The sequence below is a fragment of the Grammomys surdaster genome, unplaced genomic scaffold, assembly GCF_004785775.1.
Source record: "Grammomys surdaster isolate TR1022 unplaced genomic scaffold, NIH_TR_1.0 126133, whole genome shotgun sequence".
NCBI lineage: Eukaryota > Metazoa > Chordata > Mammalia > Rodentia > Muridae > Grammomys > Grammomys surdaster.
Genome location: NW_021620941.1, coordinates 6,950,610 through 6,970,003, shown reverse-complemented (window position 1 = coordinate 6,970,003; position 19,394 = coordinate 6,950,610). Strand labels below are relative to the sequence as shown.

Genomic DNA, 19,394 nt, shown 5'->3' with positions numbered 1-19,394 from the left:
AGAGTTATAGAAAAAGTATGTGAGTATCCCAGGATGTCCTGAGCTACAGAGTAGACAAGTGGCCAGTCTCCCACTAGACTAGATGGCTGCTTAGTACTTACTGCTCTTCAGAGCCTAAAAGGACAACAGCTGTCTCCCACTGGGACCCAGTAAGGATAGGGAAAGTCCTAAAGAGCTCCAACTCATCACAGCTGCCCATCCACAAGGGTGTGGTGTTCTATGTGTCCCTAGCACCTTGGAAGCAGGAGCTGTGTGGAGATGTGACCCCAAAGGGACACACTATGATTCCTACAGTGTGTGTCACCATAGCTAGGTCACCACTTCACAGCAGCAGCTGCCCTACGGTTGGGGGGTGGGGTGTCATCTTACAGCCACCACCACACCAGCTCCTCGTTGGTGTCCCCCACCAAGGAAAACTGCACTCAGGAAGGGTGACAAATGGGCTCCATGCAGTCAGATGCAGTAGATGCTCTCCTCCTCCTCCTCCTCCTCCTCCTCCTCCTCCTCCTCCTCCTCCTCCTCAGTCTGATGGTTAGCTCAGCTGGCACATTCATTCTGGTTTCTGTCTGAAATGTAAGCTCATGTGCTCTCTCTTCTTTTCTGAACTCATACTGACTTTTTCTTCCCCAAACCCAAGCCCTGGAGTGGGTAAATAACTCTGTGATTCCCCCTTTCTCCTAGGTAACCAGCACTTTTATAATCCTCTGCTACACAGAGAGAGAGAGAGAGACAGAGAGAGACAGAGAGACAGACAGAGAGAGTGACAGAGAGACAGAGAGAGACAGAGAGACAGACAGAGAGAGTGACAGAGAGAGAGAGACAGAGAGAGACAGAGAGAGAGTTTATACTCCAAGCAGCTAGAGCTTGTGGTTAAGACATGGTCTGGTCTCATCTCTTCTGGACTTCAGCCTACAGTGACTTCCACCTCCCAGAAACAAAGCCTGTCCCAGTCTTGGCACCAGCACCTGCTCTTCCAGACCAGCACACGCTGAGGAAGAGCTACTCTATCCTGGAACATACCTTACACCAACATCCCTGTCACCCTCCTCCCAGAACCCACCTCAGTTCTCCACCTCTCCACCTGATGCAGACCATGTCTCCTTGCTTCTGGGTCTGCAGCCCCTGTAGCTTCCGGCACCAGAAGAGGAGGAGCTGCCACCTACCCTGTTCCCCCAGGTACCCCCCCCCCCAGGCCCATGGGACACCAGCTATCCCAGCATCTCCACATTCCTTCAGTAAAACTAAGCAGGACAATGCCAGTGAGGAATTGCTGGGGACAGAGCACCGGGGAAACAGTGTTGGCAGTCAAAGCTTGGGACTGGGGTGCAGCTCAGTGTGTGAGGTATGGAATTCAAGTAAAGGGGTTCACCCTGTGTCACCCCCCTCTCCCATCTCCTACAGCTAGGCTTCTGAAAGCTTTTCACATCCCCACGAGACACCACTGGCTGGGAATCCTTTACTTATCTCAACTTGAGATGTTTTATTTCTCCCCCCCCCCATGAAAATCTCACTAGACTATGATTGGGTTATGCCTGGCATCTCTGCTAACTCTGTGTCCCCAAGACCCATCTCAGGGCACAAAAGATTGGAGTGAGCCCCTGGGGAGTGCAGGCATCTAAGAAAGACATCCAAGAAAGACAGAGAAGGTATGGACACATGGAGTATGTCCATGGAGCTTCAGAAACTTTGGGCCATGCATGTGCCCACTGCAGGGTCTATGGCCCAGGACACATGCCAGTCACAGAGATGAACTCCAGAGGCGAGAGTGAGGACAGAACTCTGTGCAGAATGTCCTTTACCTCTTCCAACTGGCTGAGGTAACAGACTGTGGGTAACTTTCCTATGAATGAAAACAGTCCTTCCTACAAAGAAAGCTAGCTCCTAAGACTAAGAAAGTTAAGGAAGCACACAAGGCCCAGGAAGTAAACAAAACAAAAGTCACGGGAAGGAAGCTTCTGAAAGGTAAGATTTACATCTTGTAAGCAGTAACAGGCTGGAGAAAGAGAGTTCAGCAAGTAAATGAACCACCACACCTGATGATCTGACTTCAATCCCAGGGCCCAAATGGTGACAAGAGAGCCACCTCCTGCAAGTTGTCCCTTGATAGATACACATATAACAACAACAGTAACAACAGTAATAGTAACAATAATGATGATGGTTAGCAATTTTAATGACTAAGTAGTAACAATTGCTGAGGAAAGGCTACTCTCCTTTCCTCAGACTGGCTGAGCTGTCTGCAAACTAGACATGGTCTCCAGGACGCAGCTTTTGTGAGCAAGTTGTCACTCCTGCTGGGTGGGTTTTCAATGGTACAAGTGCCCTGAGTCAGGCACTAGTGCCCTAGTATGGAACTCCTGTAAGAAACCCCAATAATGTCGGGGATTTTCTTCCTTCTGTCAGTGGCACGTATCTGGGATGAGCGGGCATTTGTCCGCATTTCCCCAGGAAAGTTACATAACAGTCTTCACTTTGCAAAGGAATGAAATGTTTGGAAAGAGAATGTGGAATGAGGAAAAGGGCTGCTTAGAAGAAAGGCCGCTCGGAGGCAACTCTAGCCACCTGAGGACTCCTTCAGGAGTAACAGTGGCTTTAGTCTCCAAACACTCCTCCCTGTCCTCTCCAGACCCACCCACCTACCCTGTTTACTTCTTAAAGCTCAAAATGATTACGCAAACTTTGACCATCAGCCCCTTATTGAGACACGTGTGCACGTGTCCAAAACTAAAATGGTTTGGTTCAAAGGGGAAAAAAATGATAAAACAGTTTCTTTCATTAATCGGCTTTACATCAATTTAACATTAGGCCAGCCCACATGTTTTTTCTTTCTGCTAGAAATAGCAGAAACAAAGATGCCACTTTCCACTTGCTGCCTGGTCCTCAGCAGACAGCAGGGGAGACCTGGGAGGAGGGCTCAGACTGCCCTGCAGGAGTCAGGCATAGGCCACTCCCCTGGAGAATCCAAAAGGCCATGGGGGAGGCCAAGCCTGAGGCAGATCAAAGGCAGGAGAAGGCAGCCAGTGCCTTCAAAAGCCATAGGCCAAATCCACTCATCTCCAGAAGGAGACAATGATGCCCCTTTAATTAAGTCAAGCATCTCCTCCAGCTGCAGGTGCTGTTCCAGCAGGAATCAGCTACAAACAAAAGGCCCAGCTGGGGACTGGCCTTGGATACCCTCACTGGCTGGGATCCCCTCCTTGCCTGGGGGACAGCTGACATTTTCAGTGTTAGATGATTCAGCAGTGAAGGGGGCCACCTCCACACCAGCGTCCACCACAGCTCCACCACCTCCACCCCCCATCATAGCAGTCACTGGCACTCAGATTACCTGTGTGTCAGCCAAGCTGCTCTGCCTACATTTTAAACCTTTTTATTTTTAAATACTTTGGGGGCAAAAGGGTTCTGCCTGCCTCTGCCTCCCAAGTGCTGGGACTAAAGGTGTGCACCACTGTGCCTGGTAAAATATTTATCTTTAATGGATACAAAATATATCGTAAGAGTATATGCATATAATATATCAGTATACTCTTTCCAGTAAGGATGATGTTCCTTCTATAATATGAAATAAAGCATCGGCACAGTTAATTCTGGGTGTTAACTTGACCGAATTTATTAGTCACCTAGGAGAAAGGGAAGCTGACACAGAGTGTGTCTGAACGTGGGTGGCACTGTTGTGTAGTCTGGGAGACAGATGGAGTAATAGTGGGAGAAAGAAGGGAACCTGCAACATAGGCGTATTCTCTCTGTATCTCTCCGTGTCTTTCTCCCTGTGCCTCTGTCTCCTCTGCTCCACCATGCCCTCTTTCACCACGATAGGCTGAAATTTGGAAAACCATGAGTCAATCCTTCCTCCCCACGGTTGGTTCTCTTGGGCATTTGGTCACAGTGACCAAAGTCAGACAAGTACTATAAACTCTTATTTATGGTTTTAAACAAAAGTTTCCCTCATATAAAATATAAATGAAACATTTAAAACCCCTTTAAGTCCTGCAGAGTGTGATCTGTACAAAATGACAGGCCGGAGGTGCTGGGAGGCACCTTCTGGTGCTTTACGCAGAGCAGCAGTGCAAAGCTGTTGAATGCTACTTGCATTCTGGGCCCCAGAGATGAGAGAGTCCTGCCCCCAAGTTATTTCTGATTGGTAAAGAAAGATGCCAACAGCCAATAGCTGGGCAGAAGAGACACAGGTGGGGTTTGAAAAAGAAGGTGCAGGAGAAGGAGATGCCATGGATTATGTGAGCCGTGCAAACACTGAGGGCTGGCCAACTGGAGCTAAGAGCAGGTAGATAAAACAGTAAATAGTAAGTAATAATTCAGGGTTATCAATAGGAAAGTAGATTCTAATAACATGGAAGGTAGGCATTCTCCCAGCTCTTGTGCTGTTTAAGGCTTATTGTGAATATAAAGGCTATGTGTGTTTTATCCGGGAACTAAAGGGTCCAAGGTGGGGTAGAAACACCAGGATTCAGATTAAATAAATAATTTCTGCAACAGAAAGTACTACAGGACACAGCCTTGGGCAAACTCTTAACACAGGTTGTATGGGGGATGGGGGGTGAGGGGCGGAAGGTTTGTGCTAACCCTGGGGAGTGGCCAGAACAAGCACTCCTGACCCTTAAGTCTACACTTCCAGGCTGGCAGAGAAATAACTGGGTCTCCACTTAGATGTGTTTCATATGTGTTGAGGTTGGTGGTACACATCCGTAATCCCACGGGAAGCAGCCCAGCTAGCCTGGTATATGCAGTGATATACCCGAGACCTAGCCTCAAACACAGGGAGCCCCTAAGACTGGCATCTGATATCCACATTTACAGATCAGGAAGGAGGAGGCTGGAGAGAGAAGAGCAGGTCCCTGATTATTATTATTTTTAACAATCTTGTGGACATAGTTGCCCTAAACTCCTTCCCACAGTTTTTGGGAGTCTCTTTCAGTGCCTGTTTCTCCTCTCTTGTCATTTCCGCCACCTGCCCTACCCAACAGCTAAAGCAGGCCTGCTAAAGGCGGGAGAAGTAGACCGCTGCCCGTAAATATCTACTACTTTTATTGGAGCATCACTAGCTGGGGCTGCAAAACCCTGGAGAACAGAGCTACCAAGCCAACTAATTTCTGCCACAGCCGAACAAAGACAGGTGACTTGCCTGGGTAGGACAGACAGTGAGGAGGCCCACCAGGGCTGCATAAAGTTTAGAACCAACCTGTGTGGGAAGCTGTGTCAGCACCACCCACTAGTGCCTGCTGCTGCAGCCCCCACACTGGCTCTACTTCCGCCTTTGTCCTGCTCCACTCTCTGCCTGAGGTCCACACACCTTACACACACCTACGTGCCAGCATCCCTCGACTCAGGGCAAAGCATACCTTGTGTGTGAAGACCTGACCACTCACGTCCTCTCTACCCAGGTCCATATCTGAGAGCAAAATGGTTAACTACAATAGCACAGATGTATGGGTGGAAGGAAGGTGGGCAGATAGGTGGATGAACGGGTGGATGGGTGGATAGATGATAGAACTGGACAGAACCGGCTGTCTGGGTAGATGAGTGGGTAGGAAAGTGACTAGATTCAGAGATGGCTAGACATGTGTAATTCCAGTTGCAAGGGGTCTGACACCCCCCCCCCTTTTCTGGCCTCTGAAGACACCAGGCACATCCATATTAATTAAAAAAATGAATAAATCTAAAACAAACAAAAGAAGCCACTCGAGTGTGCTATACTAAACATATCCTGACCCAGACAGGCAGAGAAAGAGAGAGCCAGATTCCCCAATGAGGGTGAGGTCCTCCCTCCGTATCAGAACATTCCTGAACACTCACTTCCTCATGCCTACTTCTGGGAAGCCAAGTTTCCCCTGCACCGGCATGGGAATTAGGCAGATCCCTCCACAGAAAGAAAACCAAAGCAGGCAAGAAACCCCAGCATCTCAGGCCCAGCAGCAGCCTGAGCTCCTGAGCAGCATCTAATTCCTGCTCAGCCTTCCTCAGCACCAGCCCACCCCAACCCCACCCTGTATCTAAGGATCCAGCTATCCCAGGGGACACATCCCATGTAACAAAGGTATCTCCAGCCAAAGGACTGAGACTTGAGAACAGACAAATAAAGGGGCCCCCAAGCCCAAACTGAAAACGAAGCTCAGCCTGCTTCCAACAACTCCAACCTCTCCTCCTTCCTCTCTTACCGTACTCACCTTCCAACGTATGCAGGGGACACTTATTCAAGCTGGCCATTGGCCACTTGTCACAGTCCCAGGAGCAGCTGGGGCTTGGTGATTTTGGCCCTAGGACTTCTGTGCCCATCTCTGAACAGTGATCTCCACCAAGTAAGTGCCTCCACCAAGTTCAGATACACCATCTGTATCTGGAGCTTGGTTGTTAAAGTAGCCAGAGAAAGGACCCCAGAATCAGCTGCCCTCCTTCCACAACCTGGGAATATAACTGTGGTTGATTCCACCACTGAACAGAACCTTCCCTACCCAAGAATTCCTCCACCCCAGAGCAGGGCAACTTCGCTCACCTTTGTTTTTGTTTGTTTGTTTTGTTTTTTTGGTTTTTTGTTTTGTTTTGTTTTGGTTTGGTTTGGTTTTTCGAGACAGGGTTTCTCTGTGGAGCCCTGGCTGTCCTGGAACTCACTCTGTAGACCAGGCTGGCCTCGAACTCAGAAATCCGCCTGCCTCTGCCTCCCAAGTGCTGGGATTAAAGGCGTGCGCCACCACCGCCCAGCCCCTTCACTCACCTTTGTAAGGTAGGCAAGTGTGCAGCTTTCCAAACTGGTATCTGCAAACAACCTTAGCCAGAGCCAAGCTGCTGTCTTTGACTCCACCACTCACTCACTGGGAAGAGGCCACAGCCCACTGCCTCCACCTGCTTCATTCCAGGGGGTGGTGAGAGCTGAAGGAAGGAGCCAAGAGCTAAGCCCATGAAAGGAAGAGATCTTAGTTTCCTGGCTCTGCTCGTCTGAGCCACACTGCAAAAGGTAGGCAGCACAACTGTTCACATTGAACTAAACCAGGAAAGTCTCTCATTCAAGTATCACATCACCCGCTCTATGTGTCCACTGTGTGATGGTGTGGGTCCTTTCCCTGCTTCTGACCAGTTCACCCTGATGGGTCTCAGGCCTCAGGCCTTGCACTTGTAGATCCCCTGTAAGCACCAGCTCCAGTTACTCAGAGCCTTCTCCTTAAGCAGCCTACAGGACCACCCAGGTCCCCTCACAAGTCCACAGAGGCCTCGACCTCCACGTGCTGTGCTCCTGGATCCTGCTGTTTCTTCCCATGACAGATTTGAAGAAAAATGTAACCTAGAAACAAATGTGGCCCCAGAAGGCACTAGAACCTCAGATCAGCATCTAGCTTTGATACCATTTGGTTCATCAGATCAACTCACAAACGTAGAACACAAATGTAGAACACAAATCGTGTTCTACAGGCTCTGTGGACATTTCAGGTGGATGTGACCTGGCTCGTGACAACATACCTCGCTTTGTTTTTCTAGTACTGGTTCAGGGAGAGTGTGTAAAGACCTTGAGACTGTATGCATCTCACCAAATCACTGTGTGTGACCTCACCCATGGGTAGCCTGGTCCTCCATGGTCTGGCTGCACAATAGGTGAGACCGAGAAAGACTGGGCTGAGTCCTGCAAGTGTGACAGCCACGCTCACATGTGCCTCCATGTATCTATCCTGTAAGGAGAGGGAACAGTCCTCCCGTGCAGGGTCTTGCAAGGTGACACTTTCAGTGCTGGAATGGGTATAGCCTGGTCACCTAGTTCCACATGTTGTGGAAAACATGACTTGTGGGCCTTTGCCAGGCCTCCACATTGAACCCTGAAATTTCCTCAGATCACATGAAAGAAGAAGGAACTGGCACTAACCACCCTCAGGGTCAGCTCTTCCCTCGCCAGACATGAGGGACTGAGCTAGGCAAGCGCAGAGGCCAGAATGGGTGACAAAGCCCAGAGACAGCACACAGGGGCACAACTTGAGCCATAGGCCCCTTTGGCACCATTTGCCAGGAAGAAAGGCAGCCACGCAGAGTTGAAAGGCTCACCAAAAGCCTTGGGGATGACAACTGCTTAATTATTCAAACAGGCACCTGGGTAGCCACATCCTAATTGGCGGGAAGACCTTGAAAACCCTGGTATCTGTCTTATTAAAAACAGCTCTCCTGCTAAACAGCACCAACTGTCAAAACAAGCTCACAGACGGTCATGATCTGTCTCCTCAGCTGCCATCCCGCCCAGTCCAGACAGTAGGGTGAGTAGTGTGCCTTACTCCACTCCACACCCCAGTTCTCCTGTCAAAGAAGCAGACCAGTGCCATTCCACCAACAGAGAGCAGGGAAGAGAACACCTTTGGCCTGGCTAGCTTGAGTGTCTACAGCAGAAGGCATGCTCTCATTCTGAGTTCAGAGGTCCTAGAATCAGACTTAACAGGAGTTGGGGTCTAAGTTTCCAGCCTCAGTGACCTAATCTGATAAATGGGAGCAAACCATCCACTTCCACACAAATAGCAAGGGAGGCAATGGTGAGCAAGGGTACCTGGATCCTGCTCTAAGTAGAACAACCCCAGTGGCAGCCTGGGCAGAGGGAACATAAAGACCCTGCCTAGTGGGGACAGAGTCTGGTGATACAGGAGTTCAGTTATCATAGGATTGGGCTAGGACCAACCGCTCTTCAATGGAAGTCAGGCTGGAAGTCAGGATGAGACTTGGAAGTGGGGACAATAAGGCAAGGCCACTGCCACAGCCCTGACAATGATCTCTGGTCTCTGCCAAGGCCCAGCAGCGGTGGGGATAAGGGAAGCAGGGTGCAGCTGACTCAGAGCCTCCTGGGGCCAGACTCCGACTGACTCCCAAGTCCCACGGGGCCCTCATGGCCTGTATCTAGAGCCTCACAGAAACAGTTAGGGCTGTGCTCTGCCCTGTCCTGTCTGGAGAAGCTTGGGGAGGAGCCTCTGCTGATAACCAAGGAATGTTGCTTCTCAGCATCTAGTACACTGAATTCAGAGCCTCCAGCAGGCAGAGGTTTGGTAAGAAGAGGCCAGTGGATGGATACACAGGGCATCCACCCCCCAGGCCCCCACTCCCACGAGTCAAAGCAAGTTAGGGGAGAAAAGGGTTGATCAGGCTAATAACGGGAAATCGTGGTAGGCATGCAAGCAGCATCATATCCATAGCCAAGAGTAGAGGGAAACAAGGTAACCATGGCAACCATGCTGCTTGTTTGCTGCTTATGCTCAGCTACCTTTCCTCACTCTTAAATGGTTTAGGACCCAGGGAATGGGTCCGCCCACAGTGGGCTGCATCTTCCTACATCGATTAATAATCAAGATGATTCCTCACGGACATTTTCACAAACCAATCTGATATAGATGGAACCTCAATAGACTCATTCTTCCCAAGCAAGTGTAGTTTGCACCAAGTTCACTGTTAAAACTAACCAGCACAGAACTCCATGCTACATACTTCCCAACTGGGCAAAACCCCACAGGCAGCTAGCCTAAATGAACACTTAGGATGAATCCTCCAGAGACCAGGCCCTCCTATACAGGCCTTAGGGAAGCCCTAGAGCTTGGCCAACTGTACTTTTCCAGCCTCCAAGCTCAGGCCCCAGCAGCCAACCACCACTGTGGCATGGTCCCTACCCAGGACAAAGCTTGAACCATCAAAGTTCTGCTGAGGCCCAGAAGGCTCCCCTCAAGGCCTCCTGGCCCAAGCCTGGGAAGTCTGCTCTGAGTTGAGCAATGCTAGGTTCTCAGTAGACATGAGGATTCTGCTAAGTGACAGTTCAGGGACCAGAAGCAATGGGTCCCACCCATAGGAAGAAACAAAAATCCAGGACTGCGTCTGCCTAGGGGCCTTGACCATAGGGTCCAGATTCTTGGCTTCGGCTAGACTCTGCAAGTCCCCATGGTGCCTCACAGCCTCAAAGTGCCCCAAGCTTCATGGGTGTCCCAGAGGTTAACTCTGATCATGAAGCATACAGCAGCTTTTGAAAAAGAACATATTCACTTCTACCTCTCCACAGCTGCTCTAGGCCTTCCTGTGATGACCCCTGTCCCTATGGGGCCTGTTCCTTTCTCATGCTCTGGTTTCTAAAACAACCCCATGAATCACATGAGCCAAGACACAGAGTTGTAGCCACTCCACATGAGTAGAACAACTTTGCCCAGTTCATGTCAGTGCCAGTGCCTGCCAGAGTCAGAAGGAACAAGAATGAATCCACAGGTCTTAAGAATCTGCCACAGTCCCTATAACTGTCTACACAGCTGGCTACCTTCACAATCGCAGGGAAGCCGGCCACATAGACAGGACCTGCTTAGGGGAGCTGGGGGTGAGGAATTGTAAGGAGTTTTGCACTACCAAGTCCCCATGTAACCTCAAGCAAGATCCCTCCCCTCCCTGAGCTGCCAGGGGTAATAGAGTGACACAGCAGCTGGAGGCTCTCCTCCATCCCCCAACATCCTGCCAACTTGGTGCTGGGAAATGAAGGGTCAGCCCAGTGACCTTGGCCTTGGCAAGCTGCCTAGGCCAAAGGACCTGTCCCTTGGGGTTCTGATGTGATCTAGATAAACTAAGGCCTGTCCCCTCAGAGCATGGCAGGCTGCACTAATCAATCACTTTCTGTCCCCAAGTTTGGTTAAGATGGTTAGTGGCAATGTAGAAAACAGACTAAGAAGTGCACAGAATCCCACGGAAAAGCCAGCTGTCCTGGTCAGCTTCCTGAGGGCAATTCTGCCCACCCAGCTATCACTACAGTGACTGTCAGAGTAGGATGACTACCAGAGACTGGGCAGTTCAGTCAGACCTACAAATACCAGCCTTGACAACCACCAGTGAGATGCAGAACAGGGACAAGATACCTTGTTCAGCAAGGAGGCACCAGTAAAATCCACGGTTTCTGTCAGCTACCAATCAGGAGGACAGCCTACGTCTTATAAAATCCCAAATATGCAGGATGCTGAGGTCATCCCACCCCACTTACAGATGGCTGCTGAGGCCTCTACTAGCAGGGGCATAAATATAACTCTAACTATCAGCCACTCAGACATCCAGGTAAGGGTAGCATGGGTCCTGGATAATAAAAATGGCTCCTTCATGGGGATGGATGGGGCTCTCTCCTACTCTCCAGTGAAACAGGCCATCCCTTTAGGGCAGCAGAGGACATTGCTCTGTGGCTACACACAAAAGGTCTTCCCACTATTCTATGACCTTCCTGAGTATGGGTCACTAGGATCTTTGGCCCAGAGCAGACAGAGGTTAGTGTAAAGCTGTCCCCACCCACAGTAGAGAAACTGGATGCATGGCTTTGTCCCATGGCCAGATGTGACATGCTCTGCTAGATAGAAAGCCATCCCTCAAGACTGAGGACAGTCTGCCCTGTCAGCCTCTGCTGACACCACCCTAAGTTATCCCTTCTCCTTCTTCTGAGTCCTGCCTAACTATGGCAGCTCTTTAGGTCTGGGGACATCCAGATCAAGGCGAGTAGACATGTTCTCAAACCATATTCTCTGTGCTCTTCACTGTACCAAGGCACCTCCACACCAGGGACAGCTGTCATAGCCACTCCAGGATCCTAAAACCAAAAGAACCCAAAGTATGCAGATTTGATGCCCTTTCCCTCCTTTCTCTTCTGCCCCAACTCAAGCATTGCCCAATCAGGATCACCAAGGACCTTTCCCCAGATGCTACTTTTACAATGAGAAACACCATTCCCTGTCTCTATCAGAACATTCCAGAAGCCTGCTGCCCTTCTCTACATACAGATGTGCTGTCAGAGATGCCAGGATGAGCAGATCCTGACCTGAGAATTCACAGCACTGAGACACATGTGCATTTGTGCATGAGCATGTACACATGTGTACTCAATCTCCAGCCTACCGCAAACTCTCTGCTGCCCATAGTTTAAGGGCCAAGACAATGCAGGAAAGACTTCAGGAGGAAAAGCAAGCAAGCCAGGTAGGCCTGTGGCTCCTGGCTGTTGTTTCTCACTAAGCGGCAGCCCCATTGTTACTGATCAATGATGAAGCAGGTTGCTGACTCAATCAGAGAGGGGTTCCATGTGTTCTGGACCCCAAACTAGACATACAGCAATTAGAGATGCCTCTTCTATCTCTCCCTCCCTGCAAAGGGGATCATCATCCTAATCACTCATGGGAAATCCACTGCTAAGGTCCTGCAAAGAGGAAAGACTCTCTTTCAATTATGCTGGCCACACAGTCCAGCTCAGCCCTGACAGCACGTTCACCAGGGCCAGGTGGTCAGAACGCTTGATGTCACCAGGTGGGACAATTAAAACCATCTTGCTGGCAAGACGAGCAGCTGAGTAACGGGAATTGCCACTTCCCATCCAGATCTCCTCGCTCAGACAGTCCAATTACCTGGAATTAGTCAGGCAGCACCAGCTGGGAAATGGGGTGTCACCCACTGGATCGACGCCAGTAAGAAAGCAGGGACATTTCAAGGAGGGGGAGGGGGAGACTCCAGGAGCTAGCTGGACCAGCCAGGAGAAAGGGCTGGATTCAAGACTGGGATCACAGAAGCACAGACACTTGGAGTCATGCTGAGATGCTGATGGATGGTGGCTCTACCCAGCAGACAGTGCTCTGGAGAGCACACACTGCAAGTTCCCCAAAGCCCACCCAAACCCTATGACTGAGAGGTCTTAACTCTAGGGGCATCCAGAAGCTTTCAGATTTTTAAAAATATGGTTATTTGTTTGTTTGTTCTATTAAAAGCAGTTACCCTGGTTTTTTGTTTCTGTTTTTACATCAAAGGTCATCAGCCCAACAAGGATTCATATTTCCTGAACTTCTCTTCCCAGTCTGTGCAGATGAGCCGATTGCATCAGACTTAAGGTCAAGCACCCTACAACAGGACCAGACATAGTCACAACCTATGCCAGGGATAAGAGGCAAGAGCCATGTTGGCCTCAGTGTGTTGCTACCCCAGTTTGTGTTCGGGCAAACCACCTTTGAAAAAAGAATGTCTTTGCCAAGATACTTGCCCTTTGTGCATTTCTTTGTGCTCTGAGATGATTCATTTTTGTTTCTAATGAGATGGTTCAAATGTCCCAAAACGAGGTCAAGACACAGTCCTCATCACCTGGAGATGTACTTCCTCATTATCTGAGGTGCCCAGAGAGGGCGTGGACCCTGATGGGAGACCTCCCAGGTATTGGAGGCAACCTTTTTGGGACAGACAGGGAGGAAACAGCAGCAAGAGGCTGGCTGACGTCCACTTATGACCTGGACGTGTTAAGGGTATTAGATCTCCCTGTGGGGACCACATCTCAGAGGCCCTGTGGCCCAGGAGCTACAAAGTGTCAGGAGCTCCCCCCACCCCCACCCCAGGAGATGAAAGATCTGGTTCTCTAAAGCAGCCAGTGACTCAACAGGCATTCGTTTTCATTCCAAATGTTCTGTTGTTCTTAGATTTAGATTCGGGTGTGTCTGTCTGATATGCTGAGAATCTGCTTTATACTGAAGAACTGCTGGTTCAGCCCCCAGGACCAGGAACATTCTGTTTCTCCCACCCAAACCACAGCCTGATCCCAGCCATGACCTCTGCCTGACCTACCCACCAAACAGTGCCATGACGGCAGCCCTGTTCTAACAGTTGGGAAGTAGAAACATCCAAGAAGCTTACCCAATGACAAGTGACCAGTAGACTATGGTCTGTTTGGATGGGAGGCTTGAGGAGGAGGAACCAGACTAGAGAGAGCTTGGCAGCTAAAAGCACTGTCGCTCTTACAAAGGGCCTGGGTTTAGTTCCTAGCACCCATATTGGATAGCTCACTGTAACTGCAGTTCCAAGAGATGTGACGCCCTCTTCTGGCCTCCATGGGCACTGCACACATACAGTACACAGCAGACACACACATAAAAACAAATACAAGTATTTGGGGTTTGGAGTGGTTTTTGTTTTTGAGTTTGTAAGAGTGAGGAACTGGAGAGATGGCTCAGCAGTTAAGAGCACATGTCGTTCTTGAAGAAAACCCAGGTTCGGCACCCAGGACCCACATGGAGGTTCACAATCCATAACTCCTCCTCAGGGACATACATGGCACATAATACATACACAAAGTAAAACAACCATATACATAAAATAAAGCTTAAAAAAATATTGGGAACACTCTGACCTTGCTCACCACCTGAGTAACCATGAAAGTAGGCTCCACAGGGGCTGTGGATGTCTGTTTACTAGACAAACACTGCCTTCCAGGGAATTAAAATCATTTGGAACTAGCACAAGTCTATAGTTGCACAATGCTGTGAATGAATACTGTGCTGTGAAACTGCACCTTTAAATGATCATACTACTTAGGTGGGATAGTACACACTGGCAATCCTAGAATCAGAAAGGCAGAGGCATGAGATCATAAGTTCAAAGTCATCTTCAGCTAGAACAGTGAGTTCAAGGCCAACCTATGCTACGTAAGACCCTGAGTTTGGGGCAGGGAGGCAGGGAGGGGGAGTCATTTTATGTTGTGTGAGTTTTATCTCAACACTTAAAAGAAGTGGCATTGTGGTGGGATTGGTCTGGAATGGCACTCCAGAACTGGGAGCTGGGTCTGCTCCAAGGAACAGTCTTCTACATGAGAAGCCAGTGCACCCCATGAGCCCTGAGGATCTCACAGAGGTGGTCTTCTCCAAGTCCTGACTGCAGCCACATGTCACCCCAAATTGGGTGGGAGGCATAAAAGAACACAAGTTTACCACTTTATGGCTCAGGAGACCACAATTCAAAACAGGTCACCCAGGAGCATGCGTGTGTCCTGTCGGGAGGCTTCCTCGACTTTCTGGCTGTGAGCTCTGATTGTCTTCCAGGCTCTGCATCATCTCAATCTCTGTAACCTACCAGCAATCCTTAACTCTCCTCTGAACCTGGCCTCCCTGGATCCCTCTGACCACAAAATTCATTACACCTGCAAAAGTCTCACCTATTTCGCTGTCACACCTAAACGTGTGTATCCAAAGATTAGGAGGACAGTGCATCTTGGGTTGGGGGCACCATTCAGCCTTCATGGATCGTAGTCTGTTGGTATCACTGTGCACCAGGGGCTCGGCACCACACAGAGCAAAGCAACCCCGAGGGGTTAAGACACAAGCAACAGACACATCTTCACCAGCATCGTAACCTAGAGTGTGGGAGCATCCTTCCCCAAACATCCACACTTGGCCTTGACCTATAGACACTTTTACCCTTAAACGTGTCCTTCCTCCTAGCCATTCTGACCTCATTAGGACACCCCCTAGGCTTCCACTGGGTTCTGGCCAGAAAAAGGCTTTGATTCAAAAAACCTCAAGTCCCTCAAGAACTCATGCAACGAATATCTCATGGATACACTGACATGGCACCTGCTCTATGACTCTCTGTAAGTGAGCCAACAGCTCCCACCAAGGGACCCTATGCTCCCCCAAGACCCAGCATGTTGCCCTGCAGGCAAAGCAGAGTACACCAAGGTAGCACTTAGAGGCTAGCAGCCTCAGGATGTCTCTAGTACCCATGTGTGACCCGCATGCTCAGCTGTTAAGAGAGACCCTTCCTGTCATCCCTACCACTGGCCTATATCCTAGGGATACCCTCAGACATGGCTGAAAAGAACAGCTCTGTGTACCCCAAGCCCCAGGTGAGATGAAACCTATCTTCCTGACCTGTACATCAGAGGTCAAAATCTTCAAGGATTGGGTCTCACCTGGGCCACCCAACCCTCTCTGCTGCAACCCATCCATGAATCAGAGAGAGATGACAGGCCACAGGAGCATTAGCGGCTGGACTGTCCTGTCCATGAGATCAGAGTGAGGCAGTCTATGGGGGCTGGGTACTCTGAGAGCCTTATGGGAACCCTAAGGCCTATGGGCAGGGAAGTGTACCGCCCGAGCCCTGTGAACTTACACCAGCTCCAGCACTCAAACCAGGCCCCGGGGCCAGAGCTGGGGAGGTGCATTCAAGCGGGCAATGATCTGTGCTAGGATTAATTTGCTGATCTTATTACCTAAATCGAAAGCTATTTTGCAGCCATCATAACATGCTTGCAAGATTTCCCCAATGTGAACCCTCTCCCACACAACCCTGGCTGCTGCTGATACACAGCCAGAGCTCAGTGTGAAAGCTCCTGATTCAGATCTACAGGCAGGGGTGCCTCTATGACCTGTCGGTGTCACTCGGGAGCTCACCTGATCCCTTTGCTCTGTGCGATGCTGTGCAGGGACAGACGGGACACTGCAGAGATGACCTGGGGGAGACAAGAGAGAGTTCTGTCATCACAAACCGCACCGAGGGTTCTGCAATTGTGGAAATTGTTAACTAAGCACACCACGTAAGAACGACAGAGCTTTTCAGGCTCAGCACCTGTGCAGTGTTTACTGCATGAAATCTATTATTTGGCCACATTAACATTTGCTGAGGGCTGCTGTGCTCATGGTAGGGTGCCTCCAGGAAGAATGGATTTCCTCTTATGAGGCAGTGCTTCCCCCACAACCTCCTAGCCTGCTATGAACCACCCTAAACTGTTTTCTTTAGCAGGTGGAAGAAATGTTTCAAAGGGTTTCTGTGGGTTCTGTCTTAACTGAAGTCCTGCCTAAAAAGGGCTCGTCCGGTACTACTATTCTATATGACTAACAGCAGCCCGTGTCCACAATAAGTACTAACCCATCTCAGAGACAGAGAAATGGAGGCCCAGAGAGGTCCAGTCATACCACAGCTCCAGTGCCACAAAGACAGAAACATCCATGTGTAGGGCTTGCTGCAAGCCCCAGCTCCAAGTCAGACCTCTCAACAGCCCCCAGCTCCCAGTCAGGATGCCAAAGGCAAAGGAGTCCCAGGTACAGACCCCCATGGACCTTGGTAATGTCTCCCCAGGCTGACAGACTCCTCAAAACACAAGCTTGGAAACACAGGGCAAGCAGCAGTGGGCATTTCTCAGCCCCAACAACCTGGTTCAGTCCTAATAAACCAGGAGCTTCCAGACAGGAAGGGCTTCCTCCTCCAACCTCAAACATTCCATAGAGCTTCATAACTCAGAGAAAGCAGGCAGGGGGCAGGGAGGTTCACAGGTCAATATGAAGAAACTAAGGGGGAGGGGAAGAAGGGGGTGGCTGGCCCAGGAATATAGAATGTGACATACAATTAAGCAACAGGATGAGCGGATACAAAGCATGCCCAGTGGTGGGCATCATGCACAAGCTGAAACCAGAGTGCCATACACGTGTCAGAAGGTTCATGTGTCTATGGGTGCACATGGGCATAGCTGTGTATATTGCATATATTTGCTCATATGCCTGCATGTATGAGGGAAGAAACACAGGAAAATTGGTTTGTAAGCCTCTGCTCACTCTATAGACACTAGGGCAAGCCAGAGCTTGGGTGTCTGGGGAAGTGAGCTCAGTTTTCCATAGGATTCCAGGCCTCACTATCTGTCTCACTGTGCATACTTGGTAAGGAAAAGAGAGCCGCCCTCATTTACCCAAAGCCCTCGGCAGGAACACACTCCCTGCAGTTCCTTTAGGCTTTTCTGTACTCAAAAGCAATTTTCAAAGGGAAAAGGGCCCAGCAGAGGTTTTTTGTATGTCCAATGGGCGGTGAATTCAGTTCACAGCAGAGTGTGTGTCTGGGTCTCCTGTCAGTGTCTATATTTCAGGGGCTAAGACTCAGGGAAGTTATGGTGGGGAATAACTGGGGTCCTCTGTGTTTGTTCAGACAAGTCTCAAAGGGCTTGATGTGCAGCTGGCCCGGTCGAGGCTCCCAGCAGCCTGCTCTACAAGGGGCCTTTCACAAATAACAACCAAAATGGCTTTTGTTGTTATTTTTGGCTTTTAAGGGCTCTAAATATTTCGGGGAAATAAAAATTAAGGTAATATGACATCCTTATAGATACTCAACGGAATGCTAGAAATGCAAGCCTTGAGCGTAGGGTCTATAGTAGCTGCCCTTCTCCTATGCCTCCTGAGGCAAACGTTGTTAATCACTAATCAACTGATACATGCTTTCCCATGAGCCAACACAGGCACAGAAACTTAGTAGAGTCTGAAGATGGCATGAGCCATCAGTTTTCACAGCACAGAAGCCACAACCTGTTCACCAAACCAGACACACAGCCAAGGTCTCATTCCCACAGGTGGAGACCAGGACTGCCATCAGGTAGATGTAGGTCTTCCTCGTCTGTGTATCTGTCTGTAGTCCCGGGGATAGTATCAATCCTGCAGCTGGCCTACACCTGGTCCTGGGCACACATACCTTGCTTAGCAGTCTGTAGAGGACTCAGCTCGGAGCCACAGTGGCAGGCAGAGCAGGCAGCCCTTCCCTCCATCCTAACACGTTATGTGCCTTTCATCTGGTGCCTGTGCAGGGAGGAGACTGACTCTAGTGACCCCAAGCAGGGCCTTCAGAGACATAGCTAGGACCCCGAGAGAACTATGGGTAGATCAGGGCTGGAGACGTCAAGTGAAGCTTGGTGAAGACAAGAGTAGAACCACCTCTTCAAGGGGAAGAAAAGCAAATCCCCGGCTCCCACAGTGCTTCTTGATGTGGCCTCTCACTCTGAGGCTAAATAGCCAAGTGTCCCCAGGGCTAACACTCTCAGCTGACCATCAAAAGCCTCCCTGCCAGGGCCCCTGGGAACTTCTGAACACGGAAATGTCAAATAATGACATTTTCCCAACTTTCATTTCCGCCTCCCAGCTGCGTCCCTGATAATAAATGGAGGCGATCCCACTTCTCCCCTCTCTCTTCAGATACCCAGCTCCATCCTCGGTGCTACCACTTACCCAGCTTTGTCAGAACCCAAGCCGAGCTAGCATTGCGCTGGGGGAGTACAGGGATCAGGAAGGAGCAGTCAAGCCCCAAGAGAATTGCAGAAACAACTGCACCACCAGCTCCCTGACATCCTTGATAACCACCAGGGTCTCACCCGCCGACAGGCACAGTGAGAACTGAAGGAAGGAGTACACTGAGCAGCCTAGAGGATGGTGACCCTGTCGGGGTCTGGGTCATGGATGTAAATCTTGGCTCTACCCCACCTATAGGTGCTCTAACTCCAAATGCCCAGCCTCTAGCAGCCTGCCAGCCCACATACATGACAGGGGGCAGACCTCACCCCACCCCACCCTGCTCCACAATGTTTGGGGTCTAGGAATCCACATTTACTGTGAAGCTCCTATGTGGCTAATATGTGTGCCTGTCTCTAGAGAATAATTAACACTGATAACACTACAAACTGGGTCAAAGCCAGAGAAAGAGTCAGAGAGCACACATCCATATTGTCCACCTCTGGGTGCATTGCAGAGACAGGGATCCCAAAAGAACACACAAAAGGAGCTCAGTACACTCCAGCTGGACAGCAAAGTAGCAGGTCAAGGAAGGACCTGAGGAGAGAAGGGGGAAGGACCTGAGGAGAGAAGGGG

The 19,394-nt window shown here is 50.0% G+C and overlaps 1 protein-coding gene across 1 annotated transcript in view; it reads right to left on the bottom strand.

The window, feature by feature from the left end:
* Vav2 (vav guanine nucleotide exchange factor 2) overlaps window positions 1-19,394 on the bottom strand; it is a 166,555-nt gene that overhangs the window by 58,749 nt on the left and 88,412 nt on the right. Inside the window, exon 3 of the mRNA XM_028757195.1 lies at window positions 16,170-16,228. Coding sequence (XP_028613028.1) covers window positions 16,170-16,228 — 59 coding nt within the window. The remainder of the gene's footprint in view (window positions 1-16,169; window positions 16,229-19,394) is intronic.